This window comes from Tachypleus tridentatus, chromosome 2 (genome assembly GCF_004210375.1).
Source record: "Tachypleus tridentatus isolate NWPU-2018 chromosome 2, ASM421037v1, whole genome shotgun sequence".
In the NCBI taxonomy this organism is placed as follows: Eukaryota; Metazoa; Arthropoda; class Merostomata; order Xiphosura; family Limulidae; genus Tachypleus; species Tachypleus tridentatus.
In genome coordinates, this window is record NC_134826.1 from 21,352,432 (window position 1) to 21,379,774 (window position 27,343).

The 27,343-nt window shown below is 33.1% G+C and overlaps 2 protein-coding genes across 12 annotated transcripts in view; one reads left to right on the forward strand and one right to left on the reverse strand.

Moving 5' to 3' along the window:
• LOC143239194 (dual oxidase 1-like) overlaps positions 1-7,846 on the forward strand; it is a 63,634-nt gene extending 55,788 nt beyond the window's left edge. For 9 of the 10 annotated variants that reach the window (XM_076480127.1, XM_076480113.1, XM_076480119.1 and 6 more), the window contains 3 exons: positions 164-319; positions 6,964-7,092; positions 7,427-7,846. In XM_076480127.1, the coding sequence (XP_076336242.1) occupies positions 164-319; positions 6,964-7,092; positions 7,427-7,549 (408 nt within the window). In that variant the 3' untranslated portion in view covers positions 7,550-7,846. The remainder of the gene's footprint in view (positions 1-163; positions 320-6,963; positions 7,093-7,426) is intronic. The other variant, XR_013021053.1, reaches the window with a different exon arrangement.
• A 3,609-nt stretch (positions 7,847-11,455) lies between these two features.
• The window catches only part of LOC143239235 (arrestin domain-containing protein 3-like), a 51,556-nt gene continuing 35,668 nt past the window's right edge, over positions 11,456-27,343 (reverse strand). For both annotated transcript variants that reach the window (XM_076480147.1, XM_076480153.1), the window contains exons 3-8: positions 22,158-22,305; positions 19,697-19,799; positions 18,965-19,221; positions 17,886-18,093; positions 16,508-16,656; positions 11,456-15,139 (exon numbers count right to left, since the gene is read on the reverse strand). In XM_076480147.1, the coding sequence (XP_076336262.1) occupies positions 15,101-15,139; positions 16,508-16,656; positions 17,886-18,093; positions 18,965-19,221; positions 19,697-19,799; positions 22,158-22,305 (904 nt within the window). In that variant the 3' untranslated portion in view covers positions 11,456-15,100. The remainder of the gene's footprint in view (positions 15,140-16,507; positions 16,657-17,885; positions 18,094-18,964; positions 19,222-19,696; positions 19,800-22,157; positions 22,306-27,343) is intronic.

Below are 27,343 nucleotides of genomic sequence, written 5' to 3' on the forward strand. Positions count from 1 at the left end.
TTAATCTGAAGTTATAGATACATAATTTCTTCATTCATAACTCAGTATTTCTTCTTTGTTTTTATATTGCTTTAACATGATAACTGTTTGGTATTAATCCAGCTTTATCATAAGTATTGTTAATTTTTAATCCTGATTTAATAAGCATATTTTCCTTTTATAGGTATATTTTATGTGGATCACACGGTCCCAGAAAGAGTACCCATGGATGATAAATATTATAAGAGAAATTGAAGAAAAGGATAAAACTGGTCTCATAGACATTCGTGTTTTCATCACTCAGTTCTACCAAAAATCAGATATGCATACTGTGATGTTGGTAAGTGCAGAATTTAAAATTAATTACATCTCTTTTGTATGTTGGTATTTATAAAAGCATTCAGGTATCCTTTCGACACATGACATGGCCCATCCAAAATGTTTTACAAGGGAACTTAGTGACTGTAGACACTTTTGTTTTGTTTTGAGCAAAGCTACTCCCAAGTTATCTGCACTAGTCATCACTCGTTTTGAAATGAGAGAAGGTGGCAGCTAGTCAACACCACCTATCGTCAATTCGTGGGCTACTCTTTTCCAATGAATAGCGGGATTCATTGTACCTCTATAACACTCTCACATCTGGAAGGATATTCAGCGACAAATATCAATTCTGCAACCCAGAGATAGCAAATCGAGTGCCCTAACCATGAGGCTTATATAAATAAATACAGATACTTATTTTCTTATGTGACAGTTTCATTAATCAGTGATGATGAGAAAACCCACTTGTAGAGAAAAATATATATTAAAAAACGGCTGGTTTGGGTTGAGAAAATTTTTATGTAGAGGAGCAAGCACAACATAACCATTGAAAAAACCCAAATACTAAATAAAGAGACAAACATACACAAATGCAAAATTAAAGAAGCCTTACTTATACAACAACTCAAGCTCAAAATAAACCAATACAAAGGAACACCTTTATACCTATATTAATAAATATATAATCAAATATCAAAGCACACCCTCTACATTCCTATACTCAGTTACACAATCCCCTTCAAACATGTGGTCAGTTACCTCTTTCTTTCTTTGTGAACCTCACAATGACCAAAGAAGATTGAAACATTGTTCACTCATCTACATAAAAAATTTTCTCAACCCAAACCAGCCATTTTTACATATATTTGACAATTCCATTATTTCATTTCTCTACATTCTAATGGTATTGATTTTTGTATACTTTAAATATATTTTGGTGGTTCTTTTTCTTCAATTTCATCACAAAATAATATAAATATCCTTCTAATAACTTCATATTCTCATGAAATCATTCCTAAACCCTTAAATAACCATCTTAGTAGAACAGTACTAAGTTTTAAAACACACTTTGGCAACTTTTTATGCACAAAAGTTGCTTATGGGTCTGGAGCAAAGTTTAGATCTGAAGTTCTTGAAAAGGTTTGTGGAATTTCTCTCTTAGATGTTGCTAATCCATCCACAACTCCATACAGCATTGTACACTCTTGCAGCAGGAGTTAAGGTGTGGGTTAAAATTGCCTAAGTTAAGCTAGCAGTTTTGATGTTCTGAAGAAGAGACGTTAGGGGATACTAAGCCTGAATGCCTCTTGGTTGATCTGTATATAGCAGCAATATATTCACTGGCAGTGCTCTCAAGTACCCACTACCTCCACAGTGATCAAAATCACTATTCATAGAAAAAATATACATTTGTAGTTGAAATATCTTCACAATATCAGTTTGTCCAATATTATAAATGCATATCCATGTGTCAGTAAACTGTGAATCTTCATATTTATTTTTAAAACTGACATACTGTGTAGAATAGCAATTGGTTGGCATTTATTGGTGCAAAGCAGCTAGGCTATCTGTGCCAAACAACTGGTAAAACCAGTAAAAGGAAAAATGTTATATAAAAGGTAAAAAATAAATTAATCAAACAATGTCCAAAATTCTGATAAAAGATATAAATAGAATTAAAAAGGCCAATGGCAAGTAAAACATTAAAAACATGAGAAAGTTGTCCATAGAAAAGACACAGCAAAAATTATGCCGTCACTCATGGTCATTTCTGATGGCATAACAGTAAAACAGGGGCTGTTGTGACTTGAGATAAAAGAAAAACCATGAGTTAAAAAACTGTGGCAAATGCATAGCCTAGTTATAACAACTTCCTCCTTATGATTCTTATGGAAATGAGATAGCCAAAGAACAACAGCAGGTTTGATCTGGAAAACCCTGTTAAGATATTGTTCACTTCGAGTCGACTGGGTACTGGCATGAAGCCAAGCCCTCATTACAGGACCATAACCCATATGTGGGATAGTCACAGCTGTGATGGCACCAGAATAGACATACTTAGCCACTTTATCAGCTAGCTTATTCCCATTGATACTAACATGAAAAACCAGATAGAAACAGAAAATAAAGAAAAATTCACTAATCATATCAAAATATCAACAAAAACAGAATTAAAAGTAACACTAAATGGTTCCAGGGCCAATAGAGAACTAAAAGAGGCAGGGTAAATAGTACAATAGTGGTCCAGGACAAGAGAAATAACAGTGAACACAGAAACTGTAGAAAGGATCCTGTGAGCAACCATAGAATCACAACAATCCATGAAAGATTCCACAAAATCACCTGATTTCTAACCATCTATGTAGAATGGAATGAAAGAATGGTTTGAAAGATGTTCAGCAAAGAGAAGAAGGTACTTCCAATTGGGAGTATTCACCTTTCTCATATAACTTAAAGAAAGGTCATTGGTGGGGATGGTGATAAGCCATGGCAGGATGGGCTGATCAGTGGAGGCAGCAACATCATCCAGTGACACTTCCAATTCAGCCAGCTACATCTGGTTACAAAGGCCAAAGGGAAGAATACCAGACCACCTATTCCAAAAGAGAATAGCCTACTAAGGAAGGAAGACACAACCCCAGGTGGGATGCTGTGGTAAGGATTAAAGTTTAATGGCATTCAGCAAAGAAATTTGCAAATAGTGGAGGTGAAGAGGAGATCCATGGGACTTGATGTACAAACTCTGGAGTGAAATTTGAAAAGCCCCTATGCAGAGCCAAAGCCCCAGGTTTGGTTTGTTTTTTTTAAATTTTGCACAAAGCTACTTGAGGGTTATCTGCACTAGCTGTCCCTAATTTAGCAGTGTAAGACTAGAGGGAAAGCAGCTAGTCATCACCACCCACCACCAACTCTTGGGCTACTCTTTTACCAACGAATAGTGGGATTGACCATCACATTATAATGCCCCCATGGCTGAAAGGGTGAGAATTTTGGGCACAACGGGGATGCAAACCCGCAACCCTCACATTACGAGTCACACGCCTTAACATGTTTGGCCATGCCAAGCCTCCAAAGCCCCAGATGATGAATGGACTCTAGCATCCTGAAGACGAAGGTCCTGGCAGAACGATAGTCCAGTTTGGAGTGAATGAGAGCATGATAGATCACAAGCATAGAATATCAATACTCCCAAAGAGGTGGAGAGAGGATACAGAGGTTGTTTAGTTCCCTCTTACACTTGACACATAGATGCTTGATGCAAGGAATGAAAGTCAGTTTATGGTCAAATATAAGCCCCAAGAAATTTGCCTTGTAGACCATGAGTAAGATGAAAACCATTTGCTGTGGTCCACTTCAACAGGCAGTTGAGGGCAATATGAAGTTGCCACCCAATAATCTTTGTGTTTGATGATCAATGAGAGATGTGAAAGTCGTCAACAAAGATTGTGTTGTGTTTACAAGAGTAGGAGAAAGTTGTGTGGTGATAGTTTTAATCTTGATACTGAAAAGTGTGACACTCAAGGCGTAGCCCAGAAGGGCTCCAAGTTCCTGTGGAGAAAAACAGGAAATTGTCAAACCCACACAGACTTGGAATTGCCTAAGCTGGATGAAAGTAGATAAATGGCCATGTAATCCCTAGGAATGGAGGTTCTGCAAAATGTCATACCACCATGTCGTACCATAAGCCTTCTTAATGTTAAAGACCACAGAAACGAGATGTTCTCTATTGAGGAGGATTTCCATGATCAACATTTCAAGTCAAATCAGATGGTCCACAGTGGAGCACTTTTAACAGAACTCACATTGGATGGATAAAAGGAACCAAACAAGAAATGTAAATGATTGTTGTCCAGTGAATCACCTTCAATACTCCAAGAAATGAGAGAAACGTGAAGGAGAGCAAATAGAAAGATCAATAGTTGTAAAAGACTGGGTACATGAAAGTAAGCATAAGAACTGGTATTGAAGAGAGAGAGGTTGTAATCCAAGATTATGTGCTCTATGGAATGAACCCTCCCATCAATAACAGCACCACTCCAGAGGGGTTTGTGTCCATGAAAGTCTTCCAGGATTAAAAAAGGAGATTTCAACTGTTCAGTGAGAGTATCAAGTTCTGATTGATTATGAGTCACTCCAGGAGATGGGTAGAGAGAACAAATAGTGATGGTACGACTAAAGGAGATACAGATGATGATGGCTTCAAAGAGTGTATCAAGTAGCAAAGAGAAGGTGAGCACATGCTGGTCAACCAGCAGTGCCACTCCACCATGCACTCATCCAATCTGTTGTTTCAGTTTAACGAAAACTGACAAAACATTACTGTGTTTGTAGGTTTCAGAGATTATTTCTTGTGAGGAAATACAGGATGATAGGAATCAATCCAGGCCTTAATATCATCCAGATTAGAATGAAAACCTCTATTTCCACAGTTTCAAGTAGCCATTTTTATTTAAGTGGAGGAGAACTGAATAGAGAACCTTTTAATTTATGACCTCATTGTTTTTCCCTATTCCAGGAACTGAAAGCTAAAGTGGCATGTTGGGGTTGAATCACTCAACCACCAGACTCCTCTCCTCCTCCCATGCACAGCAAGCAGTTAATAAATGAACAGAATATGGTCAAACAATCACTATATATTTTCAGAATGGTGAACAAACAAAGCTCCTTCTTTCTTGTTAAGTTCTTCACAAGACTGTTGGACATTTTGTATCAAGGAAGGAGAGCCAAAAGTGACCACACCAAATTTTCCCACCTAAGAGAGAAGAACCAACTGGTTATTAACAGCTCAGTACTGTAGAAACATATGTGGTTCCATGGGTGGATGTTTGGATCCCTGAGGAGATAAATTGAAAAGACAGAACTTTCTCTGGGAGGTCCCCTCACCAAATCCAGGCATCCACACCAAAGGGTAGGATAGTAACATTTGATTTAGTTACTATTCTAATACAGTAAAGCACTAATAATGTTTATTCATATTATGTACATGATTTGTTAGACTGGACCACCCATGTAAGTTGAGACTGCAGTCATCAGACATTGAATTTGATCAATGTTAATTTAAATTGTTGAAATATTTGAAGATGAAATTACTGTCCATTTTCACTTAAAATTATGGAATTCATTAACATTTAACAGTTGGCATATTGGTATGTCTGCAGATTTATAATTCTAGAAACAGTGTTTCAATACCCATAGGGGGATTGCACAGATAACTCATTGTGGAGCTTTGTGCTTAATTCAAAACAACATCACACAACTTGGCATGGCCAAGTGGTTAAGGCACTCAACTAGTATTCTGAGGATTACAGGTTCGAATCCCCATCACACCAAACATGATCACCTTTTCAGCTGTGTGGGCGTTATAATGTGACAGTCAATCCTGCTATACGTTGGTAAAAGAGTAGCCCACGAGTTAGCAGTCAGTTGTGCCTTACCTCTATTCTTACACTGCTAAATTAGGGATTGCTTGTACATATATCCCTCATGCAGCTTTGCACAAAATTCAAAAACAAACAAACAATATCAAGCTTCATTTTGGTATCAATTTCAGTTATAACGTGCATCACTTTGGCTGTTTTTAAAATTCAGCTAGATAAGTAATCCCTGCACATTATATTGTTTTGGTTTCTTTGAAATTTTGCTAAGTTTGTCACACAAACAGGGCAGATGTAAATCCACGTAACTTAACCACCTGGTATCAGGAGTGATTTGTACGAATCTGTAAAATCACTATTAGTTTTTAGAAGTGGTACGTAGAGACCTTCAGTGTTCTTTTACCTCAGCCAGATGGTGATAGTTGGCTTGGTGTAAGGAGAAAAATATCCATTCCAGGGTTATTCACTCTGCTTGTGGAATGATTAAAGAACAAGATCCTACTTTTATGTACAGTTTGTATTCAGCTGGTGATGCTTAGCTTGAGGCAACTTGGAAAGAACCCAATCTGGAATTTTTCCTATGCCAAGTGGAACCACACAAGAGCAAGATCCTACATTGATATACTATTTGCATTCAGCTGGTGATGGCTAACTTGGTGCAACTAGGAAAGAATTGAATCTAGGAGGATGGAAATTATCTGATTCTGAGGTGTCTAGACATATTCACAGGTTCTGAGTTAGTTACCTGTATTACTGATTATGGACACTATGTAGGATTATTTTTGATATTATTAGGGCACATTGAAAGCTAATGTGTATAAGATAAGCTTTGGGTCACTTCAATCATTCTGACAGAATACATTAACTGCCTAGTTACCCATTAACATGGATAAAAAGTCACTGCCCTAGTTCCACATCAGCCTAAGGAGATTCCAATGATCAACTACATATTGAAAGATTCTTTACTAAAGACATCAACAATGGGATAAATAATTATATTGCAATTATGTTACATAGCCTTTCAGTTTATGGTCACATTGTTTCTTATGAAGCTTTACTATTCAGTTGTTCCTCATATTACTGTGGTTAATTTAGTTAAACGTTGACCACATGTGCCTTGAAATTCCACAAAAGAAAGATTCCACAAAATGTCATTAAGAAATTGTGACATTATGAATCATTGGGTAAACAGTAAAGCTTCTTTCTTTTACATTTAAATTGCTTGTTTTACATGTAACGAAAGCTGTGAATGCTTAATATAACTCGTCAACTTTGTTTTTTATCTCAGTATGTTTGTGAGCAGTACTTTCAGAAACTATCAGGACGGAACCTCCTTACAGGTTTGCGTACACCAACACATTTTGGCCGTCCAGATTTCCGCCTACTTTTAGCCTCTCTGCAAGTAGAACATCCTGGAGTAAGTGGGAAAAAAACAGAATTTGTCACATAGAAATATCTTACTTTCAGTATTCATATTTAATTTAAAATGGTATCAGTCATTTAAAGATAAGAAAAACAATTTTCATGTTCGTAGTAGATCATTCACTTTTAATATTAATGACATTTTATTGTGGCTGTACTTGTATATTATTGATGTTAATGCAACGTTAATTAATCTGGATACTACATTCATATATCTTTAGTTTATACTAGAAAATGTCAGATGTTGTTTTAATGTATTCTTTCAGAAGGAATCACATATGTTTTTACAGCACTGAGCTATTAATAACCAGTTGGTTCTTCTCTCTCAGGTGGGAAAATTTGGTGTGGTCACTTTTGGCTCTCCTTCCTTGATACAAAATGTCCAACAGTCTTGTGAAGAACTTAACAAGAAAGAAGGAGCTTTATTTGTTCACCATTCTGAAAATATATAGTGATTGTTTGACCATATTCTGTTCATTTATTAACTGTTTTTGTAATTTGCATAAACATTTTATTAAAGCATATTTAAACAAAACTGGGTGATAAAACTTTGCTGTTTGTGGAACAAACTCTGTCTGTTCTCTTATCTTAATTTATCATTTCTCAAACTTAATGTTATATATGTTTCCTAAAGCCACCAATGTAATATTATAGTCCATGCTTTTTACTGTAATGTTATTAAAAAGAATGTATTAACTTCTTTTCAACGGTCTACAATAAAATTGCCAAAGAATCCGTTGTGTTTTAAATCAACCTTTACTTTGTCCTACTTTTACCATAAGTGAAATGTTTTATTTTTGAACTGTTGATAAAAAAACACAAATTGAATATAGAGTTTGCACAAAATGTGTAAAATATATTATTGTCAATCCACTGTATTTTCAGCATTTCATACAAAACTGTGAAATGAAATATTTTATGAAAGAAACTGTATCACACAGTACAAGACAAATTAGTGTATATTTCTAAAGTAAGGAGTTTATATTCTCGTCACTTGTAAAAACAACTGCCAAAAAACACTAACTGATTTGTTGGTAAGAGTCTTATTATAACAGATAAAACAAAAAAAAAACATTACCCGAGCAACTTTGTAGTTGAGGTTTTATATAGAATCACTGATTCTACCAGTAATAACAACCCAGAAAGGATACTGTGAAAAGTAATAATTCTTTAAAATTTAAAAAAATGAGGAAAGTCAGGAAATTATAAAAAATTTAGCTACATTAAAGGAATATTTTATGATAAAAAATGCAAAGAACAGTAAACTGGAGGAAGAATGATAGTGCTTCAGGTTTTATTTATATGTTCAGACCTGCATAAAAATGCAAAAATAGATTTTTAATGGTATGTACTTACTATGTTATGAATCATATACTAGCCTACATGTACCATCAGGGCAGTGTTTACCAAACTTACATGGTGACACCTCCACAACTCAGCAAAGGTTTCATTGTATCCCCCCCCAACTCAGCAAATCATTTTTATAAGTGATAACAGCAAAATGTTCCATTTCTTTACCTTTTCTTTAAATTAAAAAAATACTTGCAAGGAAAATAAAAAGCAAAATAACTTTGAAAACAAAGTGATATTTCAGTTTTTATCTCTAACTCTTCTATTTCTTCCATCCAAAAGGTTACCATCACTGCCACCTCAGGAGGGGGCACACCCACTGTTTTGGAAACACTGCATTAGGGGGAACTTCCAAAATCTCAGTGTAGCCACAACACATTTTTAATGACAATTATCAATTTGTGCATTGCATCATAAATATTTTAAATTATAAATCATGTTTGGCCACAATAAAATTATTTTGAAAAGCATAGCAAGTAGTATTATACAAAGATCAGTTATACAACACATCATAAACAGTAAGTTTTATGAATCAAATATGATATGCCTGTTTCTTCTAAAAAATTAAAATGGAAATAATGCATGATTAACTTCTTTCTTAACCTGATGATGACCTAAGGTCAAAATGTTGCTCTCTGCTTTATTAGTAAGTGTTACTACCCATACCAGCCATTCTGAGGTACATTAATGTGTGATTACTTTATCTGAAATTCTACACATTCATTGGATAAGGTTTATAGTTGTTTTGAATTAAGCACAAAGCTACACAATGGGCTATCTGTGCTCTGCCGACCACAGGTATCAAAACCCAGTTTTTAGCGTTGTAAGTCCACAACCATACTGCTGAGCCACTGGGAAGCTTAAGGTTTATTGAAAAAGAATTAAGAGAATTTGGTTTCTTGATAATATACTGTGTGTGTGTGTGTGTGTGTGTGTGTGTGTGTGTGTAAAAGCCAAAAACAGCAAAAAATAATTGAAATTCAAAAACACATCTCTGCTACCATTCCTTACTGTCATACACTACTGCCCAAAATCTTAAGGCCAATGAACAAAGTTGCTAGACTCAACTACTTATTTGAGCAGAGCTTCGAAAGATGAAAATAAGAAAAGGGAAAATAAAAAACCTTTAGCATTTAATAGGGAAAATGTGAACACTATGAAATTAGCCTAAATACTAGCTGGCCAAAAGTTTAAGACCATATTAAAAAGAAGTCCTAAACAGGGTAAGAAATGCCCAACGTGAGGTCTCAGTAATGCGTTGCATGGATGTCATTGTGAATAACTTCAAACATTCGCTTTAGCATGGTCGATATAAGCATTTGCAGAAGGCTGGCTGGAATGTTGTTACAAGTAGTGAAAATGGCTTCACGAAGATCATTCACTGTTTGGAATTGACATCCATTTTTATAGACTTCCCTTGCCATCCACCCCCAAACATTTTCAATGGGGTTCGGTTTGGGCAAACACGCTGGATGGTCCAAAAGAATCACGTTATTTGCCATGAAAAAGTCCTTTGTCCTGCAGGCATTGTGGATTGCAGCATTGTCCTACTGAAAGATCCAGTCATGTGTACACAATATAACCAGCTGTTGTTTGATTCCCCTGTATAACCTGAAACTCCATTGTTCCATGGAAGGAGAAAGCACCCCAGATCATGATGGAACCTTCTCCAATGTGTTGTGTAGAAAATGTCTCTGGTGGGATATCCTTACTGTCCCAGTAACGTTGGAAGCCATCTGGGCCATCCAGGTTAAATTTTTTCTCATCAGAGAACAAAACCTTCATCCACTTTTCTACTGAGACAAGCTAAGTTTACTGGGGCAGAGAAACCATTTTCAAGTAGCTGACCTTATCTTATAGATGGAATATCCCCAACACCTTTGGGTATTATGACAACAGGCTTTATCCTTTACAACTCATGGATGACAGTAAGGAATAGTAGCAAAACAGTTTTTGAATTTCTATTACTTTGTGTTGGTTTTGGTTGATATTAAATTCGTTTTAAGTGCCGATTTTAATCACCTATAAACAATTAATGTATTGCATAATATTGCATTTACTGACATAGATTGGTCAGTAATAATTAAAATGGAATGATGTAACCATGCTTTTACATGTGTAAGTTTCTTTTATATACAGGCACCACTCACGTTTTAATTTTATTCATTTCTAATTTAAAACCCAGCAAGCAACTGTAAACTGTTGTAATAATACAAGAAAATATCAATAGCAGTATAGTTTTGACAAAATCAGCATTTCTTTTAATTGGAAAACACAAAAGTTACAAATATAAAGAACATTTTGGTGAAAAAAATCTTAAAGCATGCTAATGTAAGTCAAGAAATTGTAACATAAGGAAACCTTTCACAGCAGAAAGTAAACTTGGATAATAATCAGTGATGTCGAGAAAACCCACTTGTAGAGAAAAATGTATATGTAAAAACGGCTCATTTGGAAGAAAAGTTTTAATGTAGTGGAGTGAACAACGTTTTGAATTTCTTTGGTCGTCGTCAGGTTCACAAAACACAGTTTCTTTGTGAACTTGACGATGACCAAAGAAGGTCAAAATGTTGTTCGCTCCTCTACGTAAGAAATTCTCTCAACCCAAACGAGCAGTTTTTACATATATAAACTTGGATAAATTAAGGTGTATTCTATTAATATATGAAGAAATTTTGGAATATTACTTTAAATGAAAATTTTGACTTAATGACTGATGTTGCAAGTAATTTTAATCACAAAAGACATTTATTGACAACTGTATCTACTAAGGCATAGTGGATGTAATATTCTACAGTCTTTCTGGTTAATTATGTGGGAAAACTTTATTAATATGCATAAGAAGCTACAAATATTAATGAAGTTCTTAACTAACCACATAAACATTTCCACTGAGTATCAGATTTCTTTTTAGATTTTACTTCTCCAACTTTCAAAATGACCAATTCTAACAAGTTTTGTTCAAGTTACAATACATATCAAATGTGTACTGGAAGGAAGTAACAAACTTGATCTTTCAACGCTCTGACTTTATTGGAAAAACATCTTCTCACACATACATTCATAATGAAAGACTTACATATTACATATTGCTAGATTTATTCCTCCGTAAGAGCAATGCAAACGTTTTTGAATTTCTAGTTATTCATTTAACCTGAGAATATTTTCTTACAGCAGTAATATCACAATTTTTGTACACTTCGATTTTCTAACATCTCAATGAAGTTATTAACTTTAGTAAGAAAATAATGCTATAAAACAACGTGGCATAAAAATAAGTTACGCAGAAGTCAAAACAGTATACTAAGTTCACAAAACATACATTAAAACAGTGTACACACACATCCTTGTTACACCTTTTGTAACAGAACTTTAAGGTGATGTTATATTCTTCTTAATTTCAAAATAGAGCTTTTAATTCACGAATGTCCAGTAGATGTTTAGTACAGTTGTACAATAAAATGTATATGATAGTAAAGTTACAATAAAATACAATAAATACTTTTATTTCTTCACCTTTTTTGTAGTTTATATAATAAAATTATTACAAGCAAACTAAAATTCATAACACAATTTTAGTACATTTCTCCAATAACAAGAATTGTTCGATTTTTCTTTCTTTTTTTTTTTTTCAATAAAATAAAACTTGATCCAACTCCTGGAAAATACAGATTTTAATGTATTCAAAGCTTGTGCTGTTAGAATGTTTGGTTGCACGTACATAGTTTACACTATTTATAGTTTTTACTACTAAGTTCTTACAGTGCACAATTACGAGTACATTGTCACCAACATAATAGGTGCATTTTAATTACAAATAATAAATTAAATTTGGCAATATAGCTATGTAACTTCTTCATAAATACGTAATGTGACCTCATTCATCAAATTTTCTTTGTTTTGTTTTTTTGTTAAGCTACTCCTAACTTTATTTAGACAGTTTTTGCATACAAGTATTCTTTTTAAATTATTGTTGCCAAAACTTTCTCTGGCAGTTAATACCTAATGATCTATCTCCCAGTTTATAATTCCCAGCACCACAACCAGGTTGCTTTGGTGGCCATTAGTTGTTTTAGCAGTAAAGATTTTGTGTCTATAATTGCTGATTCTTACCACGAGAAATCAACTCTCCAAAGGTAATAATTCAAATGGAACTCACCTTTTATTGTTCTGAATTATAAATAAAGGCATTAGATTCTATTTAGCACAATATCCTTTCTATACCTCCTAAATTTAAAAACTACAAAAATGTGCAAGAGTAAACTAAAAAATCTCAAACATGAGATAACCATTTTCATTAATGCTAAGCCATATTCAAGAAAAGCTACAATGTAATATTTTTTCCACATTTAAGTATATGCATTACTTACAAAAAACATTTTTTTTTCTATGTGGTCCTTATATAGTCCAGGATTTTCTTAACTTTCTGCATGCAGAAAAACTCTATGTGACACTACTAGTGCAAATAGCTTTATCATAAAGTGACCAAGTTTAAATTTAAATGCAGTTTCACCAACAGCTACTTGATTGGTAATGGAATGGAAAAAATAATTACCAAAAATAACTTTAAGCAGTTCCTTTAAATAAATAACTTATTTTATTTGAACCGTAATTATTTAATAAGCAATTACAGTAAAACATTTCATAAGATTAAATTACACTGTAGAAAATCTAAACTCAAACTTATCTATTTTATATGAATGATTTACAGATTCAATATTCATCATAATTAATTTTATTACATTAATCTATTTTTTTTAAAACAAAACTATCTCAAATTTTCAACTTATTCTCCAATCGCCACAATATGACCAACTATTCCAAAATAACACAAGATACTGATTATCAGGGAATATAACCCAATGTTTCCCAACCTCATCAAGTTATGACTGACTGTTTCAAAATAACACAGGATACAGAGATTACAACCTGAAGCTTTGTCACCATGATATAATGATTACTAACTATTGATGTATTATGTAGGAAACATTCTTGTTTTGTTTTTCTAAAAACAACAGAAAATTAATTTTGGCTTTTCAAATAGAATAATAACTACACTTTTCTATTGGGATTCATAACTTAATTTTACAACAAATAATTACACCAACAGAAAAAAAAATTACTATAGCTGGTGTAACAGTAATGATAAAATTCACATTACCATCCTTGTGATGCAACTCGCAAAAAAAATAATTAAAAGATTAAATAAATTATTTCCACATCTTCAAATTCAAAAAGAAGAAAACGTACACATAGAAAAGTGAAATTTCATGCACAAATTTCAAAAGCATTTTTGGTGAATGGCTGATCTCCAAACTGGCACAATAATTTGATGGTCCAATACTAGTGGAATGAAGAATTGTTACTGTAATTGTAAGAAATGTTATGACGAAAATTCAGAAACAGAAGATATTTCCAATCTTATGGATGTATGCTATTAAATTTAAGGTATGGATTTGCCACTCTGTTCTGTAATTATAAGAAGCAACATTAAAGTGCATAGTTGTAGTATAGTAATAGCATGAAATTAGCTATGACAAGTAACATTAAGGAAATATAGGAGTTAATTTTATAATAAACTTATTCAAGAAATACATGCAACATTAATTTTGAATTTTTTAGTCAGAAAATATATACCCTGTAATTTTTAAAATACACATTATAAACTGACTGCTTAAATAAGCCCAAATATTGCACGACTAGAAAATATTGCTGTTTTCTCTAGTTTTATGACTAAAAACTAAAGCTGAACCAAAATTTTCACTTTGTTTGACCATTACACAGCTTAAGGAGAAACAACATCACATTCTTAAATACTTTAGTGTTAAAATGTGTGTTGTTGTGACTGATGAAAATATTAGTTTTATTATAATATTGTGAACATTGAATATTTTATATGGTAAAACAGAAGCAGTTTAAAAAACAATTCTGTTGTTAAAGTGTCCTGCTCTTGACAAGGATAAAGGATAAAACAATGACAGATTTATGAAATTTGTGGAGTTACTAGTACTGCTGGCTATCACATACTAACAGAACATATACACCAATCAGAAAACAGTGAAATGAGTAGTACATCATTTAAATTATTTGAAGTAAGATAAGAGTTAGACAAAAGAAAACTGTATAAATAAATAAACACATGGACAGATCTTACATTGTCCACTTTCTTCTGGAGTTTTCAGTCTAAACACCAATTTAAACTATATGTATACTGAAAGTATTCTAAATACATCTGATACGTTCATGTTTCGACATAGTTTTATTAACCTGATGTGACAGTTTCCAGAAACATGTAGACTCCCTTGATTTCATGACACTGCTTACTTACCACATTTCAGGTACACAACCTACTACACTCAGTTTAGTCTACACTTTACCTTTTTTGTTTGTTTTACTTCAGGTCAGTATTTCACTCTCGCTGTCTAATTAAGACTTTTCAGAGCATCTAGATGGAATAGAGGACTGGCCTTAAATGGGATACAAAGACTGATAATACCTTGTCATTCATTAGGCCACCCAACCTCATTCCATGAAACACAGAGTCACAATGCTTGATTTAAATAAAACACAAGGTTTTTATTAACACAGTACTGCCTAATGACAAGTTTACAATCCAGATGGTCCAAATCACCCACAGTGTGCCAACACCGTATTCAGCCTTGTCCTCCCCCTGGAGTTGGATGAGGGTCCACCTATACAGAAAATCAAACAACTATAGTTTGAAAAGTTACGTTCACTGTATAAAACAGACTAACTTCTAATACACTCACCTAGCTAAGCAGAACATACAAATAATTCAGCTTTACCTATTAATAAAAGCAATGAACTTAAGTGTTTCAAAATAACATAAGACATTTCAGATAATCACCAATGTACTAAGAAACTGACATTACTCTGGTATATAACATGTGTACTTTTCTTAACAATAGGTAGACAAAGGACGATTGAATAAAAGAGAATTTTACTGATGGTGAACCATGCTATATTTGTTCCATTATCACAAATAATCTTCCTTATGCTTATCAATAATTGTCTGCCTGCCTATTATCAAACCAGCATAGTATGCTTCAATACTGAAGCACCTATATATATTATTACCTGTCATAAACACAGGACACAAGTATCGAAACACTATGTGTTTTATATGTCAGAACAAGTGTGAATCCATTACATGTTGCACTTGCCGTAACCACAGATGCGGATCCATTACATGTTGTGGATCGGATCCATTACACATGTAACCACAGATGCGGATCCATTTGCCGTAACCACAGATGCGGATCCATTACATGTTGCACTTGCCGTAACCACAGATGCGGATCCATTACATGTTGCATTTGCCGTAACCACAGATGCGGATCCATTACATGTTGCATTTGCCGTAACCACAGATGTGGATCCATTATATCTCGTATTTGTCAAACACGTGTGGATCCATTATATACTGTAGTTGTCATAAACTCAAATGTGAATCCATTATATCTTGTATTTGTCATAAACATGTGTGCATCTATTATATACTGTAGTTGTCATAAACTCAAATGTGAATCCATTATATCTTGTATTTGTCATAAACACGTGTGGATCCATTATATACTGTAGTTGTTATAAATGCAAGTGTGAATCCATTATATATTGTATTTGTCATAAACACAATGGTAGGAATTATACAAACTACTTTTTTACAAAGTTATCACTGACAAACATAGTTCATAAAGCCTAACATTTTTATAATCAATGCACATAAACTATTTATGTTTTGGCCATCAGAACCACCAGCATGAACTAAATAACTGTTCCAAGAAACAAGTAGTCAGAAATGTTGTTCGGAAAACTTGAAATGTTTTAACAACCACATCCAGTATCCTAGCATGTAGCAAAATATACTCAAGTCATTAGACTGTCTTGTAAAAATGTACTTTATAGAAACAGAACTTCATGATTTAAGCAATAAGTATGCTTTGCATATTATGCAAGTACAAGTATATAAGTAAAACAGTACTTCCTCAGTCATCCACACAGCTTGCTATTCTAAATATTTGTTAAGGTCACATATTTACCTCAGAATATGCTGGAGGAGGCTGGTACTGGTAGTCATGGACATAAGCATACATTGGTGTGAAACGGGTATCTCCAATAATGTCCCCATCGTCGTCATCATCTGTTATGTCAACTGATCCTTCTACACACTCAGCATAAGTGGGTGGAGCTAAAGAATAGGAAGTTAAAAAAAAAAAAACTCAATATTTTCGTAGAGAGGTGGATTTAATCAGTCAAGTAAATCTCAGGTCTTAACTGAATTACACGTTTTCCAGTGTGAGAATGAAAATATTGGCACTATAACTTGTATAAACAATATCCGTAAATTTTCTTTAGTTTTCTGAAAATTGTTACAGAAAAATAAAAACTGTATTTTTCTCTAAGAATGTTGCATAACTTTGTAAGTTTCAAAGTAATATCATACATAACTGTAAGTTTGTAAGTTTCAAAGTAATATCATACATAACTGCCATTTCACAAACTAAGCAAATAAACTTTACCGGCTACTAAAAATCGTTTACAAATGTTTTAATAGCTGTGTAATTGCTGACAAAAATGACCATAGTATGAAACTAAATAAACTGAAAATAAATGTATTTCAATAATATATCTTTTAAAATTTGCAGAAAAACAATAACACTAATGCCAAGCCAGTTAGGGTTCACAAAGAGTGAGCACCTGACCTTTTGTTTCTTTTACTTACACTTTATATTATCAATGACCACTACAGATGGTTCACAATATTAAGAAATAATATTACGAATTTTAATTTCTAATGATACATATGACTTTTTAAAAAATACTTATTATATGTATGAACACAATCCTGAGCTCCAAATTTTACTACAATTGAACTGGCTTATAAAAGCTTAGTTTTACAAATTCTCAAATTTAAAACAAATTTACATATTCTATACACATGGAAAAACCATATGATGTAATGCAATGCCTACTGATAACAAGTAATTACATCTATAAATAAAAAAATACGGAATCTCAATTCCTTCTTATTATAGTTGTCAAGCGCAATTTGACAACATAAAATTACCTAATATATATTCTTATTTATTTGAACAATTAATTTACACTGGCTTTTTCTTACTTGTCTATTGGTGGTTTTCAGCTCTTTCTGCAATTAAAATTACTCAAAAGATATTTCTCATGCATTCAGTAAAATGAGTAACTTTGTAACCCCATTGATTTTAGTGTTGTAAATCCGAAAACTTACTACTGTCCCAGTGGAGAACTTTTAGCAACTTAATTCAACAACTTTTTGAATCCCTTATCACTTAATTACTGTCTGCAATTATAATCCATGTGTGTTTTTTTAGCTTTCATTCAGTAAGTAGAAACATTCTACAGAAAATATACACGTATGATATATATCCATTAGCTTACGTTCATCAGGAAGTGACGAGAGATCCAGCTCACTATAAGGTGGAGCTGGTGGGTAAAATTCCAACCTTGATTCATTAAGTCTAGAAAGGTCCTCTACATTGGAAGAAAGTGTCCTGTAGTTTGATGGTCGAGTACGTAAGGGAACTGTTCCAATTACTACAGGTAAGTCAACTGATAAGTTGTATGCACCTGGTATCTGTAGAGTTAGCTACAAGTAGAAACAAAGTTTAAACAAAATGCTCTGACACGGGTTAAGAGCTAACAACAATATTTCAGTGATCTGGTACAAAGTAAAAGTAAATAAGATACATAGTTGGGAATTTGAAACATTACAATGAATTGACATAAACAGTAAAAATATCTGCTCCAAACATAGAGAGAAAAGTATAGAGAATTAGGCTTCACTTCTTACGCATGCAAAAGAAATAAAACAAGAAAATGATTTGGTGTGGAAAGAAATACACCTACAATGATGGCTTAGCAAGAAAACATGGAAGCTATTATGTATCAATGAACTGATAAGAAATAAAATAAAACAGATAAAATAAAAATCCCTGACCAGTATATATACACTGCAATTATAACAGCACAAGATGAAAACAGCTAACAGCATCTCAACTCAGAAATACAAAATTTTCTTTGGATTAAATATACAAATTATTTCCAAATATCTACCAGTACCTTTTAATTCTTAACAAAGGCCTACACTGTGAAGTCATTTGGTTTGAAAGACTTTTCAACTGTGAGTTTTCTTAATATCTAGATACTAACTTTTAACAGTGAAAAATTACTGTAAATGAAACACTCAAGATTACAAGATTAGTATGTCATAACTTGCCCTTAAAAAGTTCAGTTCTTCAAAGAAAGCACACAGCTCTAATTAATATAATTAAGATATTTTAATCTAAAGTAGTTTGTTACAAAATTAATAAATTATTCATTTTTCATCAACAAAATACTATTATGTTCAGGTGAATACCACAACTAAAAAGTTTACTTTGCAGCTAATAAGTCATGACTAAAGAAATCAGGCACTGAAATTGATTTCTTGTACAATACAATAAAATAAGAATACTTACCCTGACAGCATAATCTACTCTTATGAGGCAGCTGTTGATGATAGAGGGTGAGACAGCTGGAATTTTCAGCAGTTGGGCATCCCAGTTTGCTGTTCTTCCTGGCTGAATAGCTAGTCCTGTCACAATAGTAAACTTTGATATGCGAGAGCGAGACTTCCCGCCAGCTATGAATGTCTGAGTTTGGTGAAGGGTTGCGTGAGGAATGATGGTTCTCGAGGAAAGATTTTCAAAGTCAGCAGTGATAGCTATAGATTCCCCTTACAAAGAAACAATAAATAATGACAGTCAGAAAATATGATAAGTACTTAGAAAAGACATTAGCCACATCCAAGTCATGACAGTCAAAGAATGTCACAAATAATCACAAAGGATATTAACAGCAGCTAAGAAAGAAAGAAACAACGGCAGTGAAAGACTATCACAGGTACTTAGAAGGAATAACAATCACATCCAAGAATAAACAATGGCAATTATAGTCAGAGAATACTGGATATTTATAAAATATATTAAATCACATTCAAGAAGAAATATTAAACAGTGAAAATGATAACATTATACAGTTTGTGCTAATGTTATTAGTATTAAATATCAAGGTCAAAACATTATTTCTGAGTTTATCGTCATTCAGAATATTAACACCATTTTAATTATTAAGTAAATATCTTTCAGAAAACTACCAATAATTTGTTTTTAAAAATAAAAAACCTTAATGTAATTAAAGCCGCTGTTTACCTGGACAATAACCTTTTCTGTCTGTGTGTGCATACAGAGATATGGGCCCTGAAGTACAACACCAACAACATAAAGTTTTTTCTATGCTGTTCTCAACTGCCATCTGTACAAGAAATTGTAATGTGTTTATCACTGTAAGGTATCTATTCTATAACGTACAGACAACCAATGCTTTCTATAAGATTGGAAAAAAAAGAAAACTCAGACTGATCATACATACAATATTTTTCATAGATTTACAAAGTTTCTAATGTAAACATTTTACAACAAATTCAAATTAATCCATGAACAATACAACTTAACCCACTATCACACCAAGATCATGATGAATATTTTACATGTGGTAATTATGACAAATACAATTATCAATGTAACGTACCAATTTGTTTTAAGTTCTAAGTTTACATTAGAAAACAGAAACGTAGAATAGGTTTTAAACTTCACTCAACAGGAAAACTGTCATATCTACCTTCCATTTTGGTAACCAATATTAATATTTTAATATAGTGAAGTTAACACGTTGGCTCCCAAGCCTATTATATGATATTTTTCAGGGTCCCACTGGTCATTTTACAATTACTTTATTTGGGAAGAGTGTATATGCAACTGTTGTGTCCCAATTAATATGTGGCTCTTTAAATAGAAAATAGAGCATAACTCCCCTGTGGGTTGTGTGGGTCTTAATGGAAAACTATCACCACCCACAAATAGGTTGTGTGGGGACCAACACATTAAAGATAAATTCATAACTAGTGTATTTTTAACATGTATCTTTTCTTTACAAATTTAGTTTGTACACAATCTCCAGCTGTATAACACACAGTCAATTGATTATCAGTTGGTTGATCAAAATGCCACCTACACAGATCAGTAATAAAAATCAAAGCAATAATTAGTACAGCTTACTTAATACACCAACAAGCTAACCCAGCTAAAGGTAGTCAATAAGTGAACATTTGTTTTGGCATCTGACTGAACATTTTCTAATGTTCTCCGATACTGACTGGTCTAACATAAAGAATGCTTAATTAATTTTTTTTTATTGAAATTAACATTTAAAATGGTTACCTCAGACAACAGTAATAATAAAAAGTAATTTTCTATAATGCAAGGGATTTAGACTCGTATAACTACAAATTTCTTGCAGAAAAACATGTTTGTTGTGTTGTTAAAATAATTTTTTATGCAACATGCTGGATATTTTGCAAATTAAAATGGTTTCAATGGAAATGCATACTCTTAAGAATTATTGAAAATTCATAATTTAGACCCCTGTCTAAAAGTTTTGACTGTTAAAACAGAAACTTTATGCATAAAAAACATCAATTATTTCCACTCTTACTATTTGTTCAAAACATGGTTAAAATGAATCTCTGTGACAGCACCTCAGAGGAACTACATCTACCCCTATTCCAAATTTATTCACATCTATTAAATAAAACCAATATAAAAAAATACCTCAACACTTTGGCTGGAAAAAAAATCAAATGTAAGAGCACAGATTTTGTTTCTGCAATCTTGAGTTTTGAAACTGTTTCCTAACAAACTCTCTCTCTTTGGGTCAGAGGTTTTATTGTATTATTTACAAGAAATCAAATACAGTATAAGCAATATAGAACATTACAAAATATATTTTTACGATTATTTAACACTGAAATGACGTTAGAAGTTGTTACTTCACATTCACAATCCAATAAACTGAATTAGTGCTTTGATGTAATATACAACATGCCAAACAGACATGAAAAGTGAGTTCATATTTTGGAACTTCACTCACATTCAGCACCACACCTTAAGTGGTCTTAAAATATCTATATTTTAGATTACATGAAATGATGACCAATATTTCATGTTTGAGATAAATAGCAAAACAGAAAAAAATTTCAAATCATATTAATAAATATTATTCCTTATTTATCAATTACAACCGATTCCTACTAATTTTGGTTTAATATGTTTTTTGTTTTGTTTTGAAGTTTTGATTTTTTTACCTACATCCAAAAAACAAACTTTGTTGTTTACCTTCTGCTAACCCATCTTCTAAATTAATTTGTTAGAACTGGTACTGAGGACACTTAATTAACATTGATGGTTGAAACATAACAACTATTCACTTTAATAACTCACAATGAAAGTTGGGTAATGCAAATATTATACATAGTGGACGAAAATACCTATAAATTATAACATTTTAAAAAATGTTAATACAAGTGTATATTGAAGTATTAAACTACAAGTTAAAGCTCTTTCAACTTCAAAATGAAGCTAAATGAAAGCAAAATAATAGATATGTAAGAAACATACATGTTAAAAATATAATCAACTTATTCAAATTGTTTATGTTATTGTATGACTGTTTATAAAAACAGCTTTAAGTTACTTTTATAAAATACTATGAAGTGAACCACTTATTACTACAAATTTATATGGTATATTACACTGTCACTGATGGATAACTTACCATATATTCAGTCCTATTTATGTCAATAGGACTAATCACTGTAAAGGCCTTTTTAGTTTTATGATTGAATGTCCAAGGCTTCTCTACCTCTGCCTTTAACCAATAACGTATGCTGCCATATTTACCTTCAAATGATGTGGAAATACCCCTAATACGTACCAAAAGAGAAACACAGATTTAAATTATGATAAACATAATTCAAAATAGTAGCAACTGATAAGATAAACAATTCCAAATATTTTACTGGACAAGACATAAATGTGATGTTATAAACATTTAACTTGTTAATATTAATTCCACTGAATTGAAAATATACATAAATATATGTATATAAATCCAAAGAAGTAACACATAAATTGAATAAATTTATATGATCTTTGTAAGTTACATGTTCAATGTTTTAATTTATACGTTTGCTAGAGGATTGGTTTGTTTGTTTGAATTTCACGCAAAGCTATATGAGGGCTATCTATGCTAGCTGTCCCTAATTTAGCAGTGTCAGACTAGAGGGAAGTCAGCTAGCCATCACCATCCACTGCCAACTCTTGGGCTACTCTTCTACCAACAAACAGTGGGATTGACCATCACATTATAATGCCTTGCTTGCTGAAAGGGCAGGCCTGTCTGGTGTGACAGGGATTTAAATCCACAACCCTTGGATCATGAGTCGAGTGCCTGCCTTGCTTGCTGAAAGGGCAGGCCTGTCTGGTGTGACAGGGATTTAAATCCACAACCCTTGGATTATGAGTCGAGTGCCTTAACCACCTGGCTATGCCAGGCCCCTTGCTAGAGAAAGCTCTTAATTGTGATGAGGACGTAATAACCGAGCAGTCTCAACTGATATCTAGATCAGTATATCAGTTATAAATATGAATGTTCTCTAATGAAAAAGTATTATTTGGTTCAATGATTGAGATTTCAGAGAAACATTCAGTATAGAAATGACTGAGTAATTGTTGACTGAGTGAAGATGGGTCAAATACTTCTGTAAGCTAATCAGTATGTCAGACAACATGTATTACAAAAACAGAAATTTTTGTTAATTGTTATTAGTGTATTAGGCCTTTGTAGTTTCAAGAGTTTACATAAAACATTTGTTTGCAAACTTAAGCCTGCAACTTGTGTAAAAGTTAATATAGCCTACAGCAAACACAATAAAAGAAATAAACTAATTTGTTAATGCTATGTATATTTTTACAAAACAGTCCAAAACACCAATGGCAGAATATATTACAACACATGTATAAAACCTATGTTTGTAAAACAGAAATAATTTTAAGAACTTTAAAGTTAACTTTTACTTACCTGAAAATTAAAGAGCTATTACATCTCTGCCACGAAGGTTTTTCACATAACACAACATTGAACAAAGATCTCACCCTTACAGTATATTAAAGTGCTTTATGCTAGACTATGATCAGATCATCATCAGACCATGGCCCTTCATCAACAGGAGGACAACCCATGCTCCATCCACGAGTATTTTAACAAAGACTCATTCTTGACAAAGCAAAATAAATATGTAAGAAATAGAAATGAAAGTTGGGAGGTTGTAAAAAGAAGTAAATATCTGGAAAACACTTTCAGGTAGGAAAACTTTTAACTTCAAAAATATTTTCTCACCTCTCTGCACAACCTACTGTGACATCATTCAATGTGAGAAGGAAGAAATAACTTTCACCAAACAAAAATGACAGAGCAAAAGATACTGTCAAAAGAACCTTTAGCAAAGAGCTGCAATATCTCATAGGTGGTTCACTAATGACAAGTTTGTAGTGTGTGAAATAAACTGAACTGGATGATTACATTTAATTAATCATTTAGCACAGTGTTCCTCAATGCATGGTAAAAACAAGAATAAAACAAACAAAAAAAGACAGCAGTAGGTGATGCCTTCCCTTTAATCATTAGTTCAAAATCAGCAAATGTGGCATACAGTTCATCAGCTGTAAACAGGTTGAGCGAGTTTGGTAGTAATACTTCAATTGTTTTTATAGTTGGAATTGGGGTGGGGGGGTAATAATGAGAAACCACAAGTTTTTAATCAACCACTTTTGCGACAGATGACTAAATATAATTTTAATTATTCAATTTCTGGAATAATTGCAAATGATGATAGTTGGAAACTATACTTTTAATTAGTACAGAAATACTTACTAGAATGTTAAAATGGAGTTAAAAAACATCCCAGAAGGAGGAAGCTTTATGTTGAGAGAAATTACAAAGACATCAATGTGAAGTCTTCTACAGTGTGAAAACATTCACTAAAGCACCAGAGACCACTCCACAAGAAGAATTTGGTGTAAGCAAAACAGTACATCTTCCAACAAGTTCCCATGACATGGCAAGCTAAGATGTGGTCAGCATGAAGAAAACAAAAATCCATAGTAAAAAAATTAGAAGTTCCAAGAGTGGGTGAAAAAAAACATCTAAAACACCAGTTTTGGAAATACACAGACTAGATGCAAATACCTACCTGATACCAAGAAAACAGATCATTTTGCAACAAAAGATTGACAACGAAACAGTTCAAAGGGCTATGGATATATGATAGAATGCCAATCTCCCATCTCCTTGGGAACAACAAAAAGATAGAAATAATAACTATAAAGAGATTTGGAGACCTGTTACATGGCATTCATAACTAAGAGAGAAGACAACACCCTCTGTGTGCTGAAAATGTTACATGGCATTCATAACTAAGAGAGAAGACACAACATCCTCTGTGTGCTGAAAATGTTACACGGCATTCATAACTAAGAGAGAAGACAACATCCTCTGTGTGCTGAAAATATTACATGACATTCATAACTAAGACACAACATCCTCTGTGTGCTGAAAATGTTACATGACATTCATAACTAAGACACAACATCCTCTGCGTGCTGAAAATGTTACATGACATTCATAACTAAGACACAACATCCTCTGTGTGCTGAAAATGTTACATGACATTCATAACTAAGAGAGAAGACAACATCCTCTGTGTGCTGAAAATGTTACATGACATTCATAACTAAGACAACATCCTCTGTGTGCTGAAAATATTACATGACATTCATAACTAAGACACAACATCCTCTATGTGCTGAAAATATTACATGACATTCATAACTAAGACACAACATCCTCTGTGTGCTGAAAATATTACATGACATTCATAACTAAGAGAGAAGACAACATCCTCTGTGTGCTGAAAATATTACATGACATTCATAACTAAGACACAACATACTCTGTGTGCTGAAAATATTACATGACATTCATAACTAAGACACAACATCCTCTGTGTGCTGAAAATATTACATGACATTCATAACTAAGACACAACATCCTCTGTGTGCTGAAAATATTACATGACATTCATAACTAAGACACAACATCCTCTGTGTGCTGAAAATGTTACATGACATTCATAACTAAGAGAGAAGACAACATCCTCTGTGTGCTGAAAATGTTACATGACATTCATAACTAAGACAACATCCTCTGTGTGCTGAAAATGTTACATGACATTCATAACTAAGACAACATCCTCTGTGTGCTGAAAATATTACATGACATTCATAACTAAGACACAACATCCTCTGTGTGCTGAAAATATTACATGACATTCATAACTAAGACACAACATCCTCTGTGTGCTGAAAATATTACATGACATTCATAACTAAGACACAACATCCTCTATGTGCTGAAAATATTACATGACATTCATAACTAAGACACAACATCCTCTGTGTGCTGAAAATGTTACATGACATTCATAACTAAGACACAACATCCTCTGTGTGCTGAAAATGTTACATGACATTCATAACTAAGACACAACATCCTCTGTGTGCTGAAAATGTTACATGACATTCATAACTAAGACACAACATCCTCTGTGTGCTGAAAATATTACATGACATTCATAACTAAGACACAACATCCTCTGTGTGCTGAAAATATTACATGACATTCATAACTAAGACACAACATCCTCTGTGTGCTGAAAATATTACATGACATTCATAACTAGAGAAGACAACATCCTCTGTGTGCTGAAAATGTTACATGACATTCATAACTAAGACAACATCCTCTGTGTGCTGAAAATATTACATGACATTCATAACTAAGACACAACATCCTCTGTGTGCTGAAAATATTACATGACATTCATAACTAAGACACAACATCCTCTATGTGCTGAAAATATTACATGACATTCATAACTAAGAGAGAAGACAACATCCTCTGTGTGCTGAAAATATTACATGACATTCATAACTAAGACACAACATCCTCTGTGTGCTGAAAATATTACATGACATTCATAACTAAGACACAACATCCTCTGTGTGCTGAAAATGTTACATGACATTCATAACTAAGACACAACATCCTCTGTGTGCTGAAAATGTTACATGACATTCATAACTAAGAGAGAAGACAACATCCTCTGTGTGCTGAAAATGTTACATGACATTCATAACTAAGACACAACATCCTCTGTGTGCTGAAAATATTACATGACATTCATAACTAAGACACAAGATCCTCTGGGTGCTGAAAATATTACATGACATTCATAACTAAGACACAACATCCTCTGTGTGCTGAAAATATTACATGACATTCATAACTAAGAGAGAAGACAACATCCTCTGTGTGCTGAAAATGTTACATGACATTCATAACTAAGACACAACATCCTCTGTGTGCTGAAAATATTGCATGACATTCATAACTAAGACACAAGATCCTCTGTGTGCTGAAAATATTACATGACATTCATAACTAAGACACAACATACTCTGTGTGCTGAAAATATTACATGACATTCATAACTAAGAGAGAAGACAACATCCTCTGTGTGCTGAAAATATTACATGACATTCATAACTAAGAGAGAAGACAACATCCTCTGTGTGCTGAAAATATTACATGACATTCATAACTAAGAGAGAAGACAACATCCTCTGTGTGCTGAAAATATTACATGACATTCATAACTAAGACACAACATCCTCTGTGTGCTGAAAATGTTACATGACATTCATAACTAAGACACAACATCCTCTGTGTGCTGAAAATATTACATGACATTCATAACTAAGACACAACATCCTCTGTGTGCTGAAAATATTACATGACATTCATAACTAAGACACAACATCCTCTGTGTGCTGAAAATGTTA